The 16000-nt window shown below is 37.3% G+C and overlaps 2 protein-coding genes across 3 annotated transcripts; one reads left to right on the forward strand and one right to left on the reverse strand.

The window, feature by feature from the left end:
• Positions 1-462: 462 nt before the first annotated feature.
• On the reverse strand, positions 463-15907 carry ppih (peptidylprolyl isomerase H (cyclophilin H)). The gene is made up of 9 exons (XM_015028198.1): positions 15226-15907; positions 4493-4557; positions 4337-4360; positions 3322-3366; positions 2958-3000; positions 2193-2285; positions 1982-2069; positions 1837-1877; positions 463-774 (listed from the first exon to the last, which is right to left on the reverse strand). Exons 1-9 carry the CDS (start codon positions 15289-15291, stop codon positions 706-708), a joined length of 534 nt encoding a protein of 177 aa, XP_014883684.1. The 5' UTR covers positions 15292-15907; the 3' UTR covers positions 463-705.
• Positions 6452-12752, forward strand: LOC106944886 (uncharacterized). 2 transcript variants are annotated; one of them, XM_015028190.1, is made up of 2 exons: positions 6452-6526; positions 10876-12752. In XM_015028190.1, the coding sequence occupies exon 2, from the start codon at positions 10950-10952 to the stop codon at positions 11997-11999; it is 1050 nt and encodes a 349-aa protein (XP_014883676.1). In that variant the 5' UTR covers positions 6452-6526; positions 10876-10949; the 3' UTR covers positions 12000-12752. The 2 variants fall into 2 exon arrangements, with proteins under 2 accessions (XP_014883676.1, XP_014883675.1); XM_015028189.1 differs by lacking the exon at positions 6452-6526 and adding an exon at positions 6557-7255.
• Positions 15908-16000: the final 93 nt, after the last annotated feature.

The raw sequence follows: 16000 nt of genomic DNA on the forward strand, positions 1-16000 counted from the left end.
TCCCACACACAAAAATGAGCCTCAGAAAGCCTCCCCATGGAGAAAACCTCCTTTCAAAAAAAAAAAGAAGAAGAAAACCCTCTTCCTGCCTCCATAAGAAGAGAGTCTCCATCTGAAAGGATCCTTTTGTCCCAAGAGAATGATGTTCAAGGGGAGTATGGGGGAGGGGGGCTCGGAGCTTGGATTTGGCTGGGATAGAAGGGGTAGCCATAAGTTCAACAGAGGATCGCTTGGCACTGGAGAGTGTGCTCTAATTTGCTCCATGGATAAGACTGACATTAATCTCTGCATCTCCTCAGAGTACAACTTTACACCTCTGTGCGTTTCCATGCAGATACATATCACCCAAACACCGAGATCAAGTTCATAATCCACCCGGGGAAGTTTTTATATTCCGATGAATTGGAGACGTGAAAGAAAAACCTGAGTATTTATCGCTTGACAACACAGTCTTAGCCCCACCTGTTTTGCATGAGCTTTATTTTAATATTGTCTAAAGCTACTTATGAGCATTACATACTTCAAACGGAAACTATGTTGGTTTAAGCGTTATTTGGTCTAAAGATGTGGAAAAAGAAAGAAAATAAACCAGACAGAACATCTAAATTAGAAAAGTACAATTTATTGCATTTTTTTGTGTAAAAAAGAAAAGAAAAGAAAAGAAAAGCACATTGGGTCTCATGAAATGTATTTTAAAATTAAACATCACATTTCTCCACACTGAGCGATGAGGATGGGCAGTTTTGGTTTGTTGTTGGGTCCAGTGGGGACGTTCTGTTTGAGGGGACAATAACAAACTCAGAATTAAAACTAAATCCACAAAGCAACAAACAGCGTCAACAATCGGTGAAGAGTTTGTGCCTCAGGATCAACGAAAATTCGTCCGGGACAGGAGGAACGTTTTTGAACGTTTCAATGAATCCAACGCCTCATTTCTACGGTTCGCTATTTTACGGTCGGCATATCCACATCTGTCTCTAAATAGTCTGAATAAAGTATATATTTTCTCCTAAAACAGCTTCTGGTCTAGAATCATTCAAAGTCAAAATAAAAAAAAATTAAAAAACATCACTAAAATGGAAGTAAAAGAAAATTACCATGAAAGTCATGAAAATGATTTCTAATCCACCAAGACGAATTTTAAGAGTTCGAAGGCTGATAGTTTCCCAGTGGCATGTTTGTTGTTTATAAATTCAAAAATATTTTCACATTTATCAGATCTCAAGTTGACCGATTAAATTCTTTGGCGTCTCGTTATAACTGAGAATGCATGATATCATCTTTTCATTTTATGTCAACCTAAATTCACGGGTTCGGTGAAATTAATACATTTTTATTACTTGAATGTTATATTTGAATGACTGAATGACCTGGCAACTCCTCCGATTATGTGAAGAAAACACGAAACTGAAAGCGTTCCAGCAGATCTGCTGTAGGTGGTTCTGCTCGGGTAAAATATCGTCTTTCAACTCCCTTTGTTAGAGGAACATTAGTGAGGAAATTTATTGTAAGCGTAATATGCTTCAGAAACAACAGCTGTGTACTCAGGTCTAATTTTGTTAGGTATTTTTGTGTGTACTTTTAAATTGCTCAATGATTCTATTGTGATATATCTTAAAAGTAAAATTATTAATTTTAGCTCTTTTTTTCTGTGATAAAATTACATAGTGCAAACAGTGTTTTTGATCATGCAAATCCATTGGTATGCGCACTGATACACAAAACAGCCCTTATTGGCCAGAAACCTTGCATAGTTACCTATGAAATCCAGTGTTTCATTTAAAAGGATGAAAGACAAGAGGCACAAAAATGAGTAAGTATTTTGTGAAGTTTTACCTCAATTTTCCTCATGATCAGAAGGCCATCCACCACTTTTCCTAAAACAATCAAGAATCTGGTGTAAGCCTGACTGGAATTATGTTTGTGTAAAAAAATGATGAGTGCACCAGTCTAAATAAGTACATTTTGTAAACTGACTCACCAAAAACAACGTGCTTCCCATCTAACCAGTCACATTTAGTGCAGGTAATGAAAAACTGGCAACCATTTGTCCCCGGTCCGCTGTTTGCCTGAATTAGAAATAATTTGAACAGAAACGTTTGGTAGCATTACCTCGCTTAAATGCATCAAATTAGCTTTACTTTCTGCAGAGGACGGAATAATAGTTTAATAGCATTCACCAACACACATACCATGGATAGAAGTCCAGGAGCAGAATGCTTCATTTTGAAGTTTTCGTCTGCAAATGGACCCCGGTAGATGCTGCAGATACCAGTACCATCCCCCTTTAGCAAAAGACAAACAGGAACTATTTTAGAAGTCCGTCTAGATAAGTGTAATTCACTTCATCACCACAAGAGGGAGACAAAATTGCTTTATCCAGAGCAAAGCGAACTGTCCTCTTTCTGTCCTAAGAGCAATCTTTATTAATGAAGTTGTAATAGATATCGAGTCTAAATGAGAGCATTTCTGGAGTAAAATGTTATATTTTAGCAAATGTTCTAATAGAGAGAATACAAAATGGGAGTAGTTCTTCTTGATATTTTGATTCTGTAATACAAAAAAAAAAAGAATTGTAAACTGGTTGAATTTTCTCAACCTTGCAAAAAGTGATGTTACCGATGAATTTCAACTTTTATATTTTTCGACTGGGTAAGTTAAGCTTAGTACACATAGGCTAAAAAGGAGTCAAAAGAAACTCAGTGAACATAGATGACAACAGTTTTTCCAGGGGAGTATACACAAAGTTGGGGTATTACAAAAGGAAATCCCATCTCGACATGGTCAAGGTAATAATAGGTTTTATACTGAGCATCAATACTCTAGTAATGAGCACAGTGGAAAAGAAAACAACAAAAAAGATAAAAACCCGAGCTTACTTACGCCTTAATTAAAACCTTCCACACAAAATGCCAGGATTTTGAACCAGAAAATAGGAAGTGTGTGCACATACTTACATTTACAAAGTCTCCACCTTGAATCATGAAGTCTTTGATCACCCTGGAGATAAACAGAGAAAAATGTGTACCAAAAAGGTGAAGTAGGTTGAGCTGTTTGATTCAAAGAGCCTTCAGTCAGAAAAACAACGACTATGATTGTAGATCCGGGATGAATGTGAAATATAAACCAAAAAAATTTAAATTTAATATTCTTTGGACTCAAACTTCACTTTGTAAGACAGCTTAGACCCCCAATGAATACATAAAAAAAAGCACAAGAACCATTTTGAACACAATAAGACATGGGTGCATAAGCCTGTGGTGTGGTCTCTTTCTTCTGTTTCAGTAAAGTTTAACCAGCAATCATTTTTTTGTTACATACCTGTGGAAAGTGCAGCCTTTGAAACCAATTGGAACGCCATCCTTCCTGCAGCACAAAAGATGGAGGAAGAAATGTAGTTTTAAAAAATTCATCCAGGATGGTTCAAAATATGGTTTCAGTGCCATTTGTGGCTCTTTGAATAATTTTGTGTGACTCCGCAAATCTGGCCCTCCAGCAAATGGAGCCGATGCAGATGAACACCTTTTGTAATATTTTAGGATTTTTTAATGACAAGCTATTATCTCCTTAAATGAAAAACATGAGCTACAACACAAAGTTGTTTTTAGAATTAGCCGTGCTTTTTTAAATTCTTTTTCTTTAATTTTAAAAATCATATTACTGTACTTAAAACATCCAGCAACTTTTTAGCCAAAAACAAACTCGGGTACACTGAATTATTATGCAGCTGATATTATTTGTTCCACTGTGGTCTGTTTATGTTGAGCAGGTAGAACTGAATGTTTTGATGGAAATGAATGTACTTGATTATGTCACAGGATCTCCATTTTGAATCAGACACTCCTTACTTCACACTTACACACCTTAACACTGCGGATCTTTTTGTTAGGAGTTTTTGTATTGTGTCTTAGGAACATGCTTGTGATGTACAACGTTGGGGAAAAAATGGGCAAATTAAAGCAGTTAAATTGACACAACTTTTGAACACAATCAGATTATTAAATAAGCACCGTCTGATGAAGCACTGTTGAACAGGATTCATTTCTGTATTGCCTTTTGTATTACATGAAGCCAAATGCTAAACTAACTACAAATATACTTATACTATTATTATAACCTAAAGATATTTACTGGCTAACCAACTGTTTTTTGAGGATGATGAAAGAAGAAAGTAGAAAATGCTTTTTCCCCATCATCAAAACTAAACGTGTTGAGTTGCTAAATGCTTCAGGGAGTGGAAAGCTTTTCATATCATTTACCTTTAGAGTTGCTAATGGATGTGTGCAGAACCACATGAATGTGGTGTGGTGTTGTGTTGTGCGTGAAGCTGCCTTACCTGAACTCTCCAGTGCAGAACTGCCTGTGAGGAAGGAATGAAAACATGAGCAACAGGTTTAAAAACCACTGCCTTAGTTTTGTTCACATGTGCTGTATACACCCAAATCACAAGCCATGAATTAAAGGGATGCTGTGATGCCAGCTTGTTCCTTACCGAAAGTTCTCAGCAGTCTTTGGAACCACATCAGCAAACAGCTCTATCTTCATCCGGCCGACATCCTGCCGCAAAGTTGAGATAATGTTGAGTGAAAGGATGAGACAGCAAATAAAGCCGTGACATTGAGTTTCAGTGGACCTCAAAAGTGTAGATATGCCCCCTTGTACAGGTCAACTGAAACTGTCGAAAACGCAGGTATAACCCAGCCTGGATGCAAATGGGCAGCCATTAAACTCTGCAAGTCTTGATTAAAGCAGCTTTTGATTTAATTTCAGTTTTTATCTTTTTCTTGGTACACTCCCAACATCTATTATAATTAATCTGATTAAGTTCAGTTACCGAGTAGGTTTTTCCAAATATTTACAGCCTTTTTCTAAAGTCACGGTTTTAGAGTACTTACAACAGATCAAAGTAATCTCAGTACACAATGTTATCAGTAGGAAAAAAGGAGCAGAAAATATCCCTTCACCTTGGTACAATGAACACGGGTATCAACAATTAGATACAATATTGCACAACAGGAACATTATGAATGCTTCTCTAAAACTGATAAAAACCAACAGAGAAAAACATCTGAGAGAGGTGCAACAGGTGGTGTAGGGGTAGAGAACAACCCGCATATGGAGGCCATAGTCCTAGATAGAAACTAGAAACTAAACAGGAAAACCATCATCACTGGCCAACTAGCCCACACACTCACAGCAGGCTCTGATGCAGGAGAGGAGCTGTAGTGAGAAGAGAGCAGGGGGTTTGCTGCCATTAAATGGTTTGATCAGCTCAGCTGCCACTGTCGTGTTCTTCATTTTATGTGGCTGGCATTCAGTTTTTAGAGCATCATCGCCACTAACTGGGTTAAAGGACCAGTAATACTGTTTGTTAGAGGGAAAGGAAACTAACGTCACGCTGGTATTGGGCTTTGTAGTATCAGATAATTTTTATGAATACAAATACACGCACATGGTATCAGATACCTAATGTTGGTATCAGAGCTAGCATCCTGATGATGTCATAGATCTTTGGCTCGCAGAAAAATTTAGTTCTTTTCCCGTACCACTAGGTGGCACTGGGAGGGAAACGCACAAGATACCTTGACCTCGTTGTTCAGGTAGAAGACCGTGTCTTTGGAGAAACCCTGGATCCAAAATTAATTATTTGGCTGCTTGCGTATCCAGTAAATAAATGGAATAGTAAATAACTCTGAGCTTGGCTTGTTTCACCTATTGAAAGAAAGGATCAGAACGAGTTGCAGATTCCCAAGAAGTCTCTGATAATGTTGACAAAGGGATTGCTCCTCCACTGGCCTGAGAAGACAACACAGGAGTTGCTGAGAGATGGAACTACTTCTTCCGATTCAAATGCTGAATTTCAATCAGAAATTCAACAAAATACTTTGGTGTGCACACTAAAACAACCAGCTTATTGGAAAATTTTTAATTTTGACCTTCTACCAGATTTGTTTGTCTTACACGAAGTGTTAAAGTATAAGAACTAGCTACAGATATCGGCTGCCGCAATTAAAATAACACGTAGGAGAACTGATCAGTTCTGATACAATTTACAAGTCATAACCAATAACATAAAGAACACGTTAGGCTTGACATTAAGCTTTAAAACATAAACGAATATAATTGTTTTGCTTTCTTGTACATGTGTGTACAATAAAAGCAAATCTATGAGTCAGCTTAGTTTTCTCTTCCCCAGGAAACTGGACAATGCAGGACAGCCATGGACGTCCAAAACAATGTGTGTTTCTGTGTGTATAAATGAATTCACACGGACGTACAAGCACACAAAAAGAGATTTGTCCTGACGACATCAGTGACAACCCTCTCCCCTAAATGCAAATAACTCAAAGTAAGACAAAAAAGCTATTGGATTTCCTACCCCTGCTGTTTAGACTGCACAAAGCACTCAAAGACTCAAAGGCAAACACATAAAGCAGATAAAGATGTCGAGACGAAACAGATGTCAAACACTGTGCCCCTGACCCGAGGGAGGATTTTTCTGACCGTGGTCCGACGTCCGCAGAAGGTAGGACTTATTCACCTTACATTACACTGTTTTTCACTTTACAGAAAGCAGATCTTTTGAAATTCAGCTGTTCTTGTTCTACTTCCTAGAAGTAGGATAAAAAGAAAAGGATGAATTTGAGAAGAGGCAGCAGGTGTGCTGTACAGAAGGGAGAACAAGAGTTTCACCTGTCATGCTGCAGAACTCAAACTCCAGGAATCCTGCCACAGTTTCGTCCCTAATTAACAATGCTCAAAGCAAAACAGGAACATCCCAACAAAGAACAAAAAAGACACATAGAGCAAAAACAACTTAAGCCAAAACTGTTGGGACACAATATTTCAGAGAAGCAACCGCAGGTTTTCAATATTCAAAACCTGTCTCCTTTTCTAGGAATTATGTTGTAACAATAAAGTAATTGTGCAAATAAAATGAGCACACAGGGAGTGACTTCAGCCAGGCAATTATTTTAGATAACATGAGCTACAAACTACAGGTAAAAAAAACCACAAAAAAAACAAAAACAATTATACTAATAGAGGAGCTACCTAAAGCAAACTTAAATGGCAGGCTTCCTTAAAAACCTGAAAGGTGTGTCGCCCTGGATCATTTGCAGCAAAAATGAAAAGGTGGAGCCACAGAAGGAGCAGCTTAAAAGGGAGTTACTCCACTCGACAATATTCACAGAGGAACAACATCAACAGCATCCTGCTGGACTGACTTACTGAAAAAATAACGCCAGGCAGAGAGGTACTCACCATTTAACTTTATGATAACATTTATTGTCTTTCATAAAGCGGATTGACTATTTGCTCTACAAGAGGCAAAGGCTAAAATTCAATGTTTGTACAAGACAGGTATTGTGATACTGGTGTTAAAGAATTGAAAGATTGTATCCACACAGCTGCAACAGGGAAAAGTATAAACGCTTCAAATGTAGACCTGATGGCAAAGGACACTGAAGGGCATTTTACATGCGTAAAACAAAAGTCTGCTTCATTTAAAAAACGTCTCAGCCAGTTTCCAGTACGACAGGTTTAAATAAAAGATAAATAAAATAAAATAAAAAAACAGGAAAATCATTTAACAGCTTGAAATCAGCCAGGATGTTTATTCACATAGCAAATATTTTCTAACAGAGGAAATGTAGGATTTCTGCAACTCACAGCAAGTTGAATCTAATAATGTTTTAAAACCTTCCCAGACAATCATGGTATGACTTTATAGCCTAAACCAGAGGTCTGCAACCTTTACAATCCAAAATTAAATAAATATCATTTAGAGCTGCAAGTGCTACATGATCATTTACAGAAGAAAACTTTTACTTTTTGACAACTGTGAAGCCATTTGGTCAAATACTGTTATTTAGTTTACAGTAGGTCTATTGTAAACAAATATTTTAGCAATCGAGTAATCTATCAATTATTCTTACGATTAGTTGAGTAATCGGATTAAAAAAAAGATAAAATAAAACATTGGTAAATCTAACATAACAGCAGTATTACTATCACATATCAATATCAGTCCAATTTTTCCACATTTGAGCTTCCCTAACAATTACTTTTCTGTAGTTTAGAAAATTAACTTGTAACAATAATAGCTCACTTTAAGTTAACCTGAAAAAATGTTATACAAAAATCTGAAATTATATTCAATGTAATAATAAAAAGGCAGCTTCACAAATAGCGTGTCTATTTGTGAGGAGGTTATTATAAAAAAAAGTCTATTCTCCAACTTTTGGTTTATGTATTCATCTTCTGTCAGTTTAATAGATGAACTCTCACATTGCCCAGCCATTTATAGCGTTTGTGTTCAAGTTAGCGGCGGATTTGACACGTCTGCATGCGTCACACACAGAAACGCATCTCCCAGGTATGTAACGTCACGATGCTCTTCGCCACGCATTTGTTGCGACCGGGATGATATGAAATTTATTTTCCGGTATTTTCAGTAAAGCTACGCATCTAAGGCAAAGCCGCCCGCAGTGTTCAGTCTATCCGCTCACATGTATAAATTATCCCGCCGTTCGCTCTGAAACAGCATCTCCGGGAGGAGAAAAGCTGCCGTACTCAAGCATCGCTACCGTCATTTTTAGTATGTGTATTGGTCCCCCGAAAAACGACAAAAACCCGGACATTATCAGGAATCAGTAAAATCCTCCCAGGCCGAACTTGAAAACTGAATGTTGTGCTGCTAACAGTTAGCTTTCGTCAACAACATAGGCGGAAGTGAGAGCGCGGCGGAACGCAAATGAAGTCCCGGCCGGAACACGGTGCGCTAACTAATAAAACATAAATTAACGAAGCTTCGAGGCAGGTAAATTTTCCTTGAGGAATTTCAATAATCGAGGTATTCGAATCACTCGAGGAATTGCTTCAGCCCTAGTTTATAATCGAAATAAGTCACATCAATAAGCTGGTAGTTGAGTTCATAGTTGGCTAAATGTATGACTAACCATAGCTAAAATTTGGAAGCTATACAGTTTGATCAGAGTGTGACACGTATTAAGAGTGGTCTTCCTCATTGTATTTGCACAAACATGATTGAGTGAGCACTGTTAGCAGCAAACTATCTTCATTATCAAACTTAATTTTTCTCTGGTAACTTTTTTCTAACTGCCAAGAATTTAGGCAGTTAGAAAAAAGTAAACAGCTCATGAACACTGAGCAAATTTTACATGCGTTATACCTTGGAAAAGATTTGTCAAAGTGTTTGTTTGGAAGACACATAGACGTGTTTTTGGTTGGTAAAATGTAGAGCAGTATATATAATTTTTGAGTGTAGCATTAAGATATGTGCTTCAGGTAATGAATTTTCCTTTCTGCTATGTCTCAATTACAAAAATGTTTAGAGTGTGGCATTATGAAGAGTATTAGTCTATTAGCTAGTAATCTATTTTTCTGGTTGTTATATTTCAGTTACAGAAACAAGAAGGCACAACAGGGCAATTTGTTGGTACAAATTGATGAAGGGATTAACTGAGTAATTTTAGCAACAATCATAATGGTTTTTGTTGAAGGTGTTGGTGAAGATGTGCTTTTTAATTCCCTAAGCAATTAATTACAAAACACACCGGCAGTCTCTTTTCTTCAATGAACTGTGAATACAGAATGACGAGTAATAAATTCCTTCAGATAGGGCTGCCTGCCAACCTGCGTGACATACGCATAACTCTCAAAACAAAACAAAAAAATGCCGGTGAAAAAAAGCAATGGAGATACAATCTTAAGAGGCAACTAAATAAAATTTAATATCTATACTGGTGGAAGATTTAGGCATACCAAAATCATTTTACGGCCTAAATTTGAAATGATTAAAACCGTTTTTTTAGGCTTTTGCTCTAAGTGTATGCAAGCAAAAAGTTAAAAGTCAGAGGCCAATCTCAGAGAGCAAGTTGGTTTTACACTAATTTCTGGTGTCAGCAGGTTAAGTACACCACAAGACTGTTGCAATAGTTAATCATGGACCATAACCTGTCTTAAACGATGGTGGTGAGGAACGCCCAACAAGCAGCAATCCAAGGACCACAGACTACAAATGACAAATTTACCTGATAATTAGGGCCAAAAGAGACCTCTTATATTTGAAAGGTGAAAAGTCAAAAATCAGTTTAGATGCCTGTTGATCAGAATCAAGATTTCCTCTGGACAGCTGCAACACTTTCTATAAATTACTGAAAAAGTATTTAATATATAATAAGGCATCAGATTAATCATCCTGTAAATCCTGATTACTGATTATCAAATTGGAAAGGATACTGCTTAAAAATTAATCTTAAAAGTAAAATAAGGAAAATTCTTGGGCTTAGCAAAAAATACACTATACGCTCTATTTATAGGCTCTCTAGCTATAAAAGGCTTGTAGAGAATAATGCTGTTGTGTTGTTTAACACAAAGTGCTTTAGAGAGATTAAAATCAGAAAGACATTTAACCACAAGAGAAATTGAAAGAAATTATCAGAAGCGTACAATCATACAGACAGAAAAACTAGTCATTTAGAATCATGAGGAATTAAAAGCGAAAGATACCAATCAATAACAGAGAATGAGGAATTCAGTTACTGCATTAAAGAAAATTCACACTGAAGGCATCAAAATGATTGCCTGTTTTTGAGAATAAAACAAATCAAATAAAAAGTTCACGCAGAGAATCTGTAGAAATACTGAGAATAAAAACAGTGGATCTGTAATAAAAAGACAGATCTTTGCATATCTACTGTTTATAAATAATCAGTTTTTGTTGCTTATGATCTCCGTTAGACTGTCCTTTCTGACTACGACATAGAATAAAGTACCTCCAACTCAACAGTATTTTAAGAAGTTTTAAATTCATGAGAAATGCGTCTAAGGATTCTGTTTTGTCCTCTGCAGATTTTTCTTGGAGCACCTTTACTCCAAACTCTCCAGAGTCTTCCTCGTCTTTGGACGACAGTCTAACTGCGAAAATGTTTGCCATCATCGAGCAGTGGGACGAGGCGTCCAACCAATATACAGACGTCACCAAGAAGTACTTTTTGATTTTGCTCGTCAAGTTTGGACTGGAAACGGCTGTGTTTTACTCATGCAGCCCGAAAAAGTACATGTACTTTTTAAGCGTCTGCAGCCTGTCCGTCTTGCTGGCTGATTTTCTTCTTACAGTGTTAATGGGAGCCGCCTGGTTTCTCGGCCCAGAGAAGTCGTTGGTGTCAACCTGCTTCCTGTTGGCTACGGCCTCAACAACATACAGAGCTCTGCCACTCCCTATGTTGATCGTGGGCTTTGTTGACTACTGTTTAGATGACGTCTTCATGTGCAATGTCTCAGTGTCATGGAAAACATTTAGAAATGTTATCTTGACCCTGGTGGTTTGGGCGGTTGCTTTTCATAACTCAATTCTCTCCGATTACGTCAGACTGGTGGAACTGGATTCTTCGGGGGAGATAAACGTGCTTCTCTGTAAAGTGACAGAGTCAACAGTGATCACAGTCTTTGTTTTCGGACTTTTCATGGCGTGCCTACTGACGTTGGTGCCATTTTGGTCCAGAATTCCCCAGTGGGTGAGAGAAGTCGACAGGATGCTTGAATCTCGGGAGCAGCAGCAGAACACGAGGAGCGATCTGCTCCTCACTTCAACCTGGAATCCCAACCCAGAATCAAAAACCAGACTGGAGGAGAACAGCCTGACGAGGCCTCCTCTGTGGTTCAGCATAACACTTGGCTTTATATTGTTCTGGATGCCGTATCTTGTGATGTCTGTCTCTTGCCTGATCTGCGGAGTTGGAGTACCTGCACACCTCGGAGTAAACCTTCTGTGGTTGGAGTGCTCCAACAGCCTCCTGGTGGGTTTGGTGTTCTGGGCAAAGAGCCACACAAAGGGGCCTTACAGCAGTCTACCAGAGAACATGTGCTTGTGGCAGGTTTACTGGCACTTGAGCAAAGACATACGACGATCTCTGCCGCCTACTGCTGTGTTTAATCCATCATGTGAAAAGAAGAGCAGCTCATTACATGTGTAGAAAAAAATAAAAAAAATCACCCAAAGACACAGCAATGCAGACTAAATGAAAGTCCTGATGAATGGATCAGTGATCTGAATCTGTGGTCGTTGCTTCATCCTGCTGTGGCTGAATGTTACTAAAGCCAGACTCGGAAACAGATCGATACAGATCGTCCTCTCCAGAAGCCAAGAGGTGATTAACCGTGGCTTTAAATGAACTGTTAACTTTTGGCAGGGTGCTTACTGATGCTGGTGCCATTTTAGTCCAGGATTCTGAAGTTGATCTTCGCAGCAAAATGTTGCAACTGTTTACTGTGCATGGTGGGAAATTCGGAAAGACTACAAAATGTAGCAGATCACTTTATCTTCTTCTATTTTAACTTTGTGGACTCCACTGATACATGTTTGTCAAAAAATACAAATAAAATATTCAGAAATATTGCCTCTTTCAGTTATATTTACCATACCATCGCATTCTATTTATAGTTTAAAAGGAGATCTCAGAAGTGTACACTACACTCACCTGTTAACAGATTAGGTTTTGTGATGCAAAGCATGAGCATGAGGATTTTAGAATTTTTTGCACCTTTAATGTAAGATGTATCCTGTATAATTCAACTGCAAAACAACTCAGACAGAAAAGATAAAAACTAAAACTAGAAAATTAGGGATCAACAACATATCTGCTTAACAATAGCATCGGACAATATCATTTAGTCATTTGTTTGCTTGCAGGTATTGGTTCAATAAATAATACTAAGTCAATAAGCTATATTTTTTCCATCTTCTTGCAATTTGTCTTTGGAGGGAGAGGCTGGAGGTTGGTCATGTGACAGTGATGCAGCGTTGAATTGTGGGAAGTTTTAACTGTAGCAGTTAAAATGTCAGCGGTGTGATTGCTTTTTTTCAAGGTGTCAAATGGGTAGTAAAATATATATAATAACGGTAAACACTGGTTATTGGCCTCAACAGCAATATTGTATCAAATAGCGGCTCGTGTTTTTATGTCGCCGCATAAATATATAGAAAAAGTGGCAACAATTTTGGTTGCAAAAATGTGCACAACCTTTTGATTCAACTTCAGCATTCATTTTATGTCATAAAAGGCTATACGTCCCACATTTTAATTTGGTAATAGCTACTACTTCCTTTATCGTAAGTTCTCAAAATCTCTATTCAGGTGAGCCTAATGATTCTCTGTCAGTTTTAGCTCTGAACTTTAGCTCGGCGATTCCAAAGACGTAAGCTTTCAGTCATGAAGACGTTCTTCTGTACATCTAGATGTAGTATTACTACGATGCTGAAACATAAATGTCCTTGTTTCAGCATCCGCTCCTTGTTTAGAGCAGTATCATCCCTGCCGCTCTCAACCAGAACAGGGAGCGGTAGGGATCAGTCAGAAAGGCTGCACTTTTCTGGTTGATCAGGTTTGACATACTTTATGTTAGGTGTGTACCCAAATGTTAAACATTATAATTAAAAGGAAAAGTGATTATGCAAAGTCATAATTTCAGGCTGTGCACACTTATATTCCCACACAACATTTTATATTTATATCCATTTCTCTTGATAGATTTGTACTTTTCATTTGACTTATACTAGACAAATACCACATTAAATGTATTTTTAAAATACCAAGGGTTTTAATGGGGGAGACTGTGCATTTTGACAGACACTATATTTTGGACCAAACATTACTGACAAAATAAATAAAAATTAATAAGGGGAAAAAACAGTGCTTTATGAGATTTAGATACAGTTTGAAAATGGTCTACAATAAACTTTGACAGATCCTCCAATATCTTTTTATTTTAGTCTGTGTTGCTTTTATCCTTCAGCGCCCATTCAGTTATTAACCCCACAGTGTATTGTGACAAAACACTGTGCAAAATGTAAAGGTCCGAGGTAACAACAAGAAAAGAGGTCCGGACTTTTCACCCGACTCATCAATCGTCCAGGTAAGTTTGGGCGCAAGTTGTGTTGTTGTGTCCTTCTGATTCTAAAAGTGTCACCAAAAGGTTAAAATATCTTTTGTGACACACTACGGCTGTACATTGTATCTTATATACAAGTGTCAAAGTAACTTGAAAGCCAAAAGTTAGCCAAGCAAAATACTTCAACTCTAAATAAGAATTTGCAAAATCCCTTGATACCATAAATTCATTATCAAATCAATTTAAAAGGGTTTTTATGATATTCCACTATATTTTAATGTGTAGTCTAACTTTTCATATATATATTTCGAGCACAGCGATGTTAGTGCCAGACTTTATAGAAAATTGTTTCTTAAAATAGTTGACTTTAAAATAAATGAAAATGGATAGAATTTAGTTTTGTGCAACTGTGAAAATCACAAAGCGACTATTTTATAGTTGAACTGATAAGGCTGTTCATGGCACATACCATTTTTTTAAAGTGGTGTAGCCATTACTATTGAACAAAACTGTGCTGCAGGTTCTTGGACAGAGGTTTTCATTTTGAATCTCTCAAAACAGAAACTAAGGAATTATAAGATGAACTTCATTTATGAATTAAACAATATCTCCCAAGCAACAAAAGTGGATCAAGGTGCAAGTGGTAAGTTGGTGCATAATACGAACAAAACTGTGGGAGGTTTCCATTTAGATGCATGTATTGAACAAGGAAAAACAAAACTAAATGCAATGTTTCATCATTTAACCTGCCCATCACCAATAAGAGAGAATTACTGGCCGACTTGATTGGTAAACCTCTAGCTGATAGTTAATAATGTTCGCTCTAGTAGTAACTGATCTTCTCTTACCTGTTTATTTGAATAAACCTTCATGTAGACATGCATTACAATGGGGATTACAATGACAAAGAACAGGGCAATGAAAGCTATTAGCTAGGGTGCTGTATTGTAACTTATGTATGGCTTTATGTCTAATAACACCGTGGAGACACATTTACCTTTGAGGCAAAAGTTAGTAACGCCTCCAAATGTTTCGTTTTTTTCCATGTCTAACCATGTAGACACAACTTTGTCTTTGTCTGCTTTGTCTGCTTTACATAGCTACATTTACCTCAGCAAACGAGAAACTGTTAGAGAAAGTATGTCGGGCTCTCGCTAATTGTTGCAAATTACGCAAAGAAACTGAATTAGAGTAATTTGGACGCATTAAACGCAGCTCAAAAAGCAACGTTTTCCTGTGAAAGTCACGGTAAGTTGAGGCTGATGACTAGCAGTGACGTCGACTCAACGTTAGCGGGGAACTTAAACTCACCTGTCCTCCTATGGTGATGTCGAAGAAGACAATCGGGTTGTTGGGGTTGGATGGTTGAACAGACATTTTTTGTGCTCTGCCTGCTTTATTAAATTAAAATATATATATGAAGTTCACACATGAATCATTTGAATGGTCCGAGTATACAGCGCATGCGCAAATGAAACAGACGGCAGCTCACGAGAGACAGTATAAATACTGCGACACAAAAGACAAGCGCGAAAGCGAGCGCTTGCACCAGGGTTCCCTCCGATGGTCACATAGGGTAACAAAAGTAAACTTAATGCAAATACACTTTGTATTTTTGGGAAATCTAGAAGCACTCTTTCCAAATAAAACTCAAACTCCATTAATTTAAAATTAATTACATTTCATAATATTCAATAGTATTTACATGACTTGAAAAAGTTGGCTTATGCTTTTGTGTAGAGCAGAAAAATCTCTAAAAAGAAAACCAGATGCAGTGCGCATATTCCCTCATAAGTGCAGTTTCACGCAAGAAAGGAGGTTGTTTAGCATCACTTCTTACACATGTATTTTCATCTGATGCTAGATAAAAATAATCATGATCATAACAAAAGGAAGAACTAACTTGTATTGTCAACATTAAAAGCTTGTAACTTTTGCTCTGTTTACATCAAAATGCATATTTGGTTGAAGATGAACACTAATCAACCACTCAATAGGCAATGTCACTAAATATGATCTTTGAAAACAGTTTCAATAACAAAGAACAATAAAACAAAGAACAAAAAAAAACAAAAAAAAAAACATT

Source organism: Poecilia latipinna, unplaced genomic scaffold (genome assembly GCF_001443285.1).
Source record: "Poecilia latipinna isolate Pla-1442-1.1 unplaced genomic scaffold, P_latipinna-1.0 Scaffold117, whole genome shotgun sequence".
In the NCBI taxonomy this organism is placed as follows: domain Eukaryota; kingdom Metazoa; phylum Chordata; class Actinopteri; order Cyprinodontiformes; family Poeciliidae; genus Poecilia; species Poecilia latipinna.

What these genes read in the sequence shown, in the direction of transcription:
- LOC106944886 (XM_015028190.1), top strand. Translation starts at nt 10,950, where the DNA reads ATGTTTGCCATCATCGAGCAGTGGGACGAGGCGTCCAACCAATATACA.
- ppih (XM_015028198.1), bottom strand. Translation starts at nt 15,291, where the DNA reads ATGTCTGTTCAACCATCCAACCCCAACAACCCGATTGTCTTCTTCGAC. An exon ending in ACATCACCATAGGAGGACAG is followed by an intron (nt 4,558 to 15,225) that starts GTGAGTTTAAGT and finishes ACTTTGCGGCAG; the next exon opens with GATGTCGGCCGGATGAAGAT. An exon ending in AAGACTGCTGAGAACTTTCG is followed by an intron (nt 4,361 to 4,492) that starts GTAAGGAACAAG and finishes CCTTCCTCACAG; the next exon opens with GCAGTTCTGCACTGGAGAGT.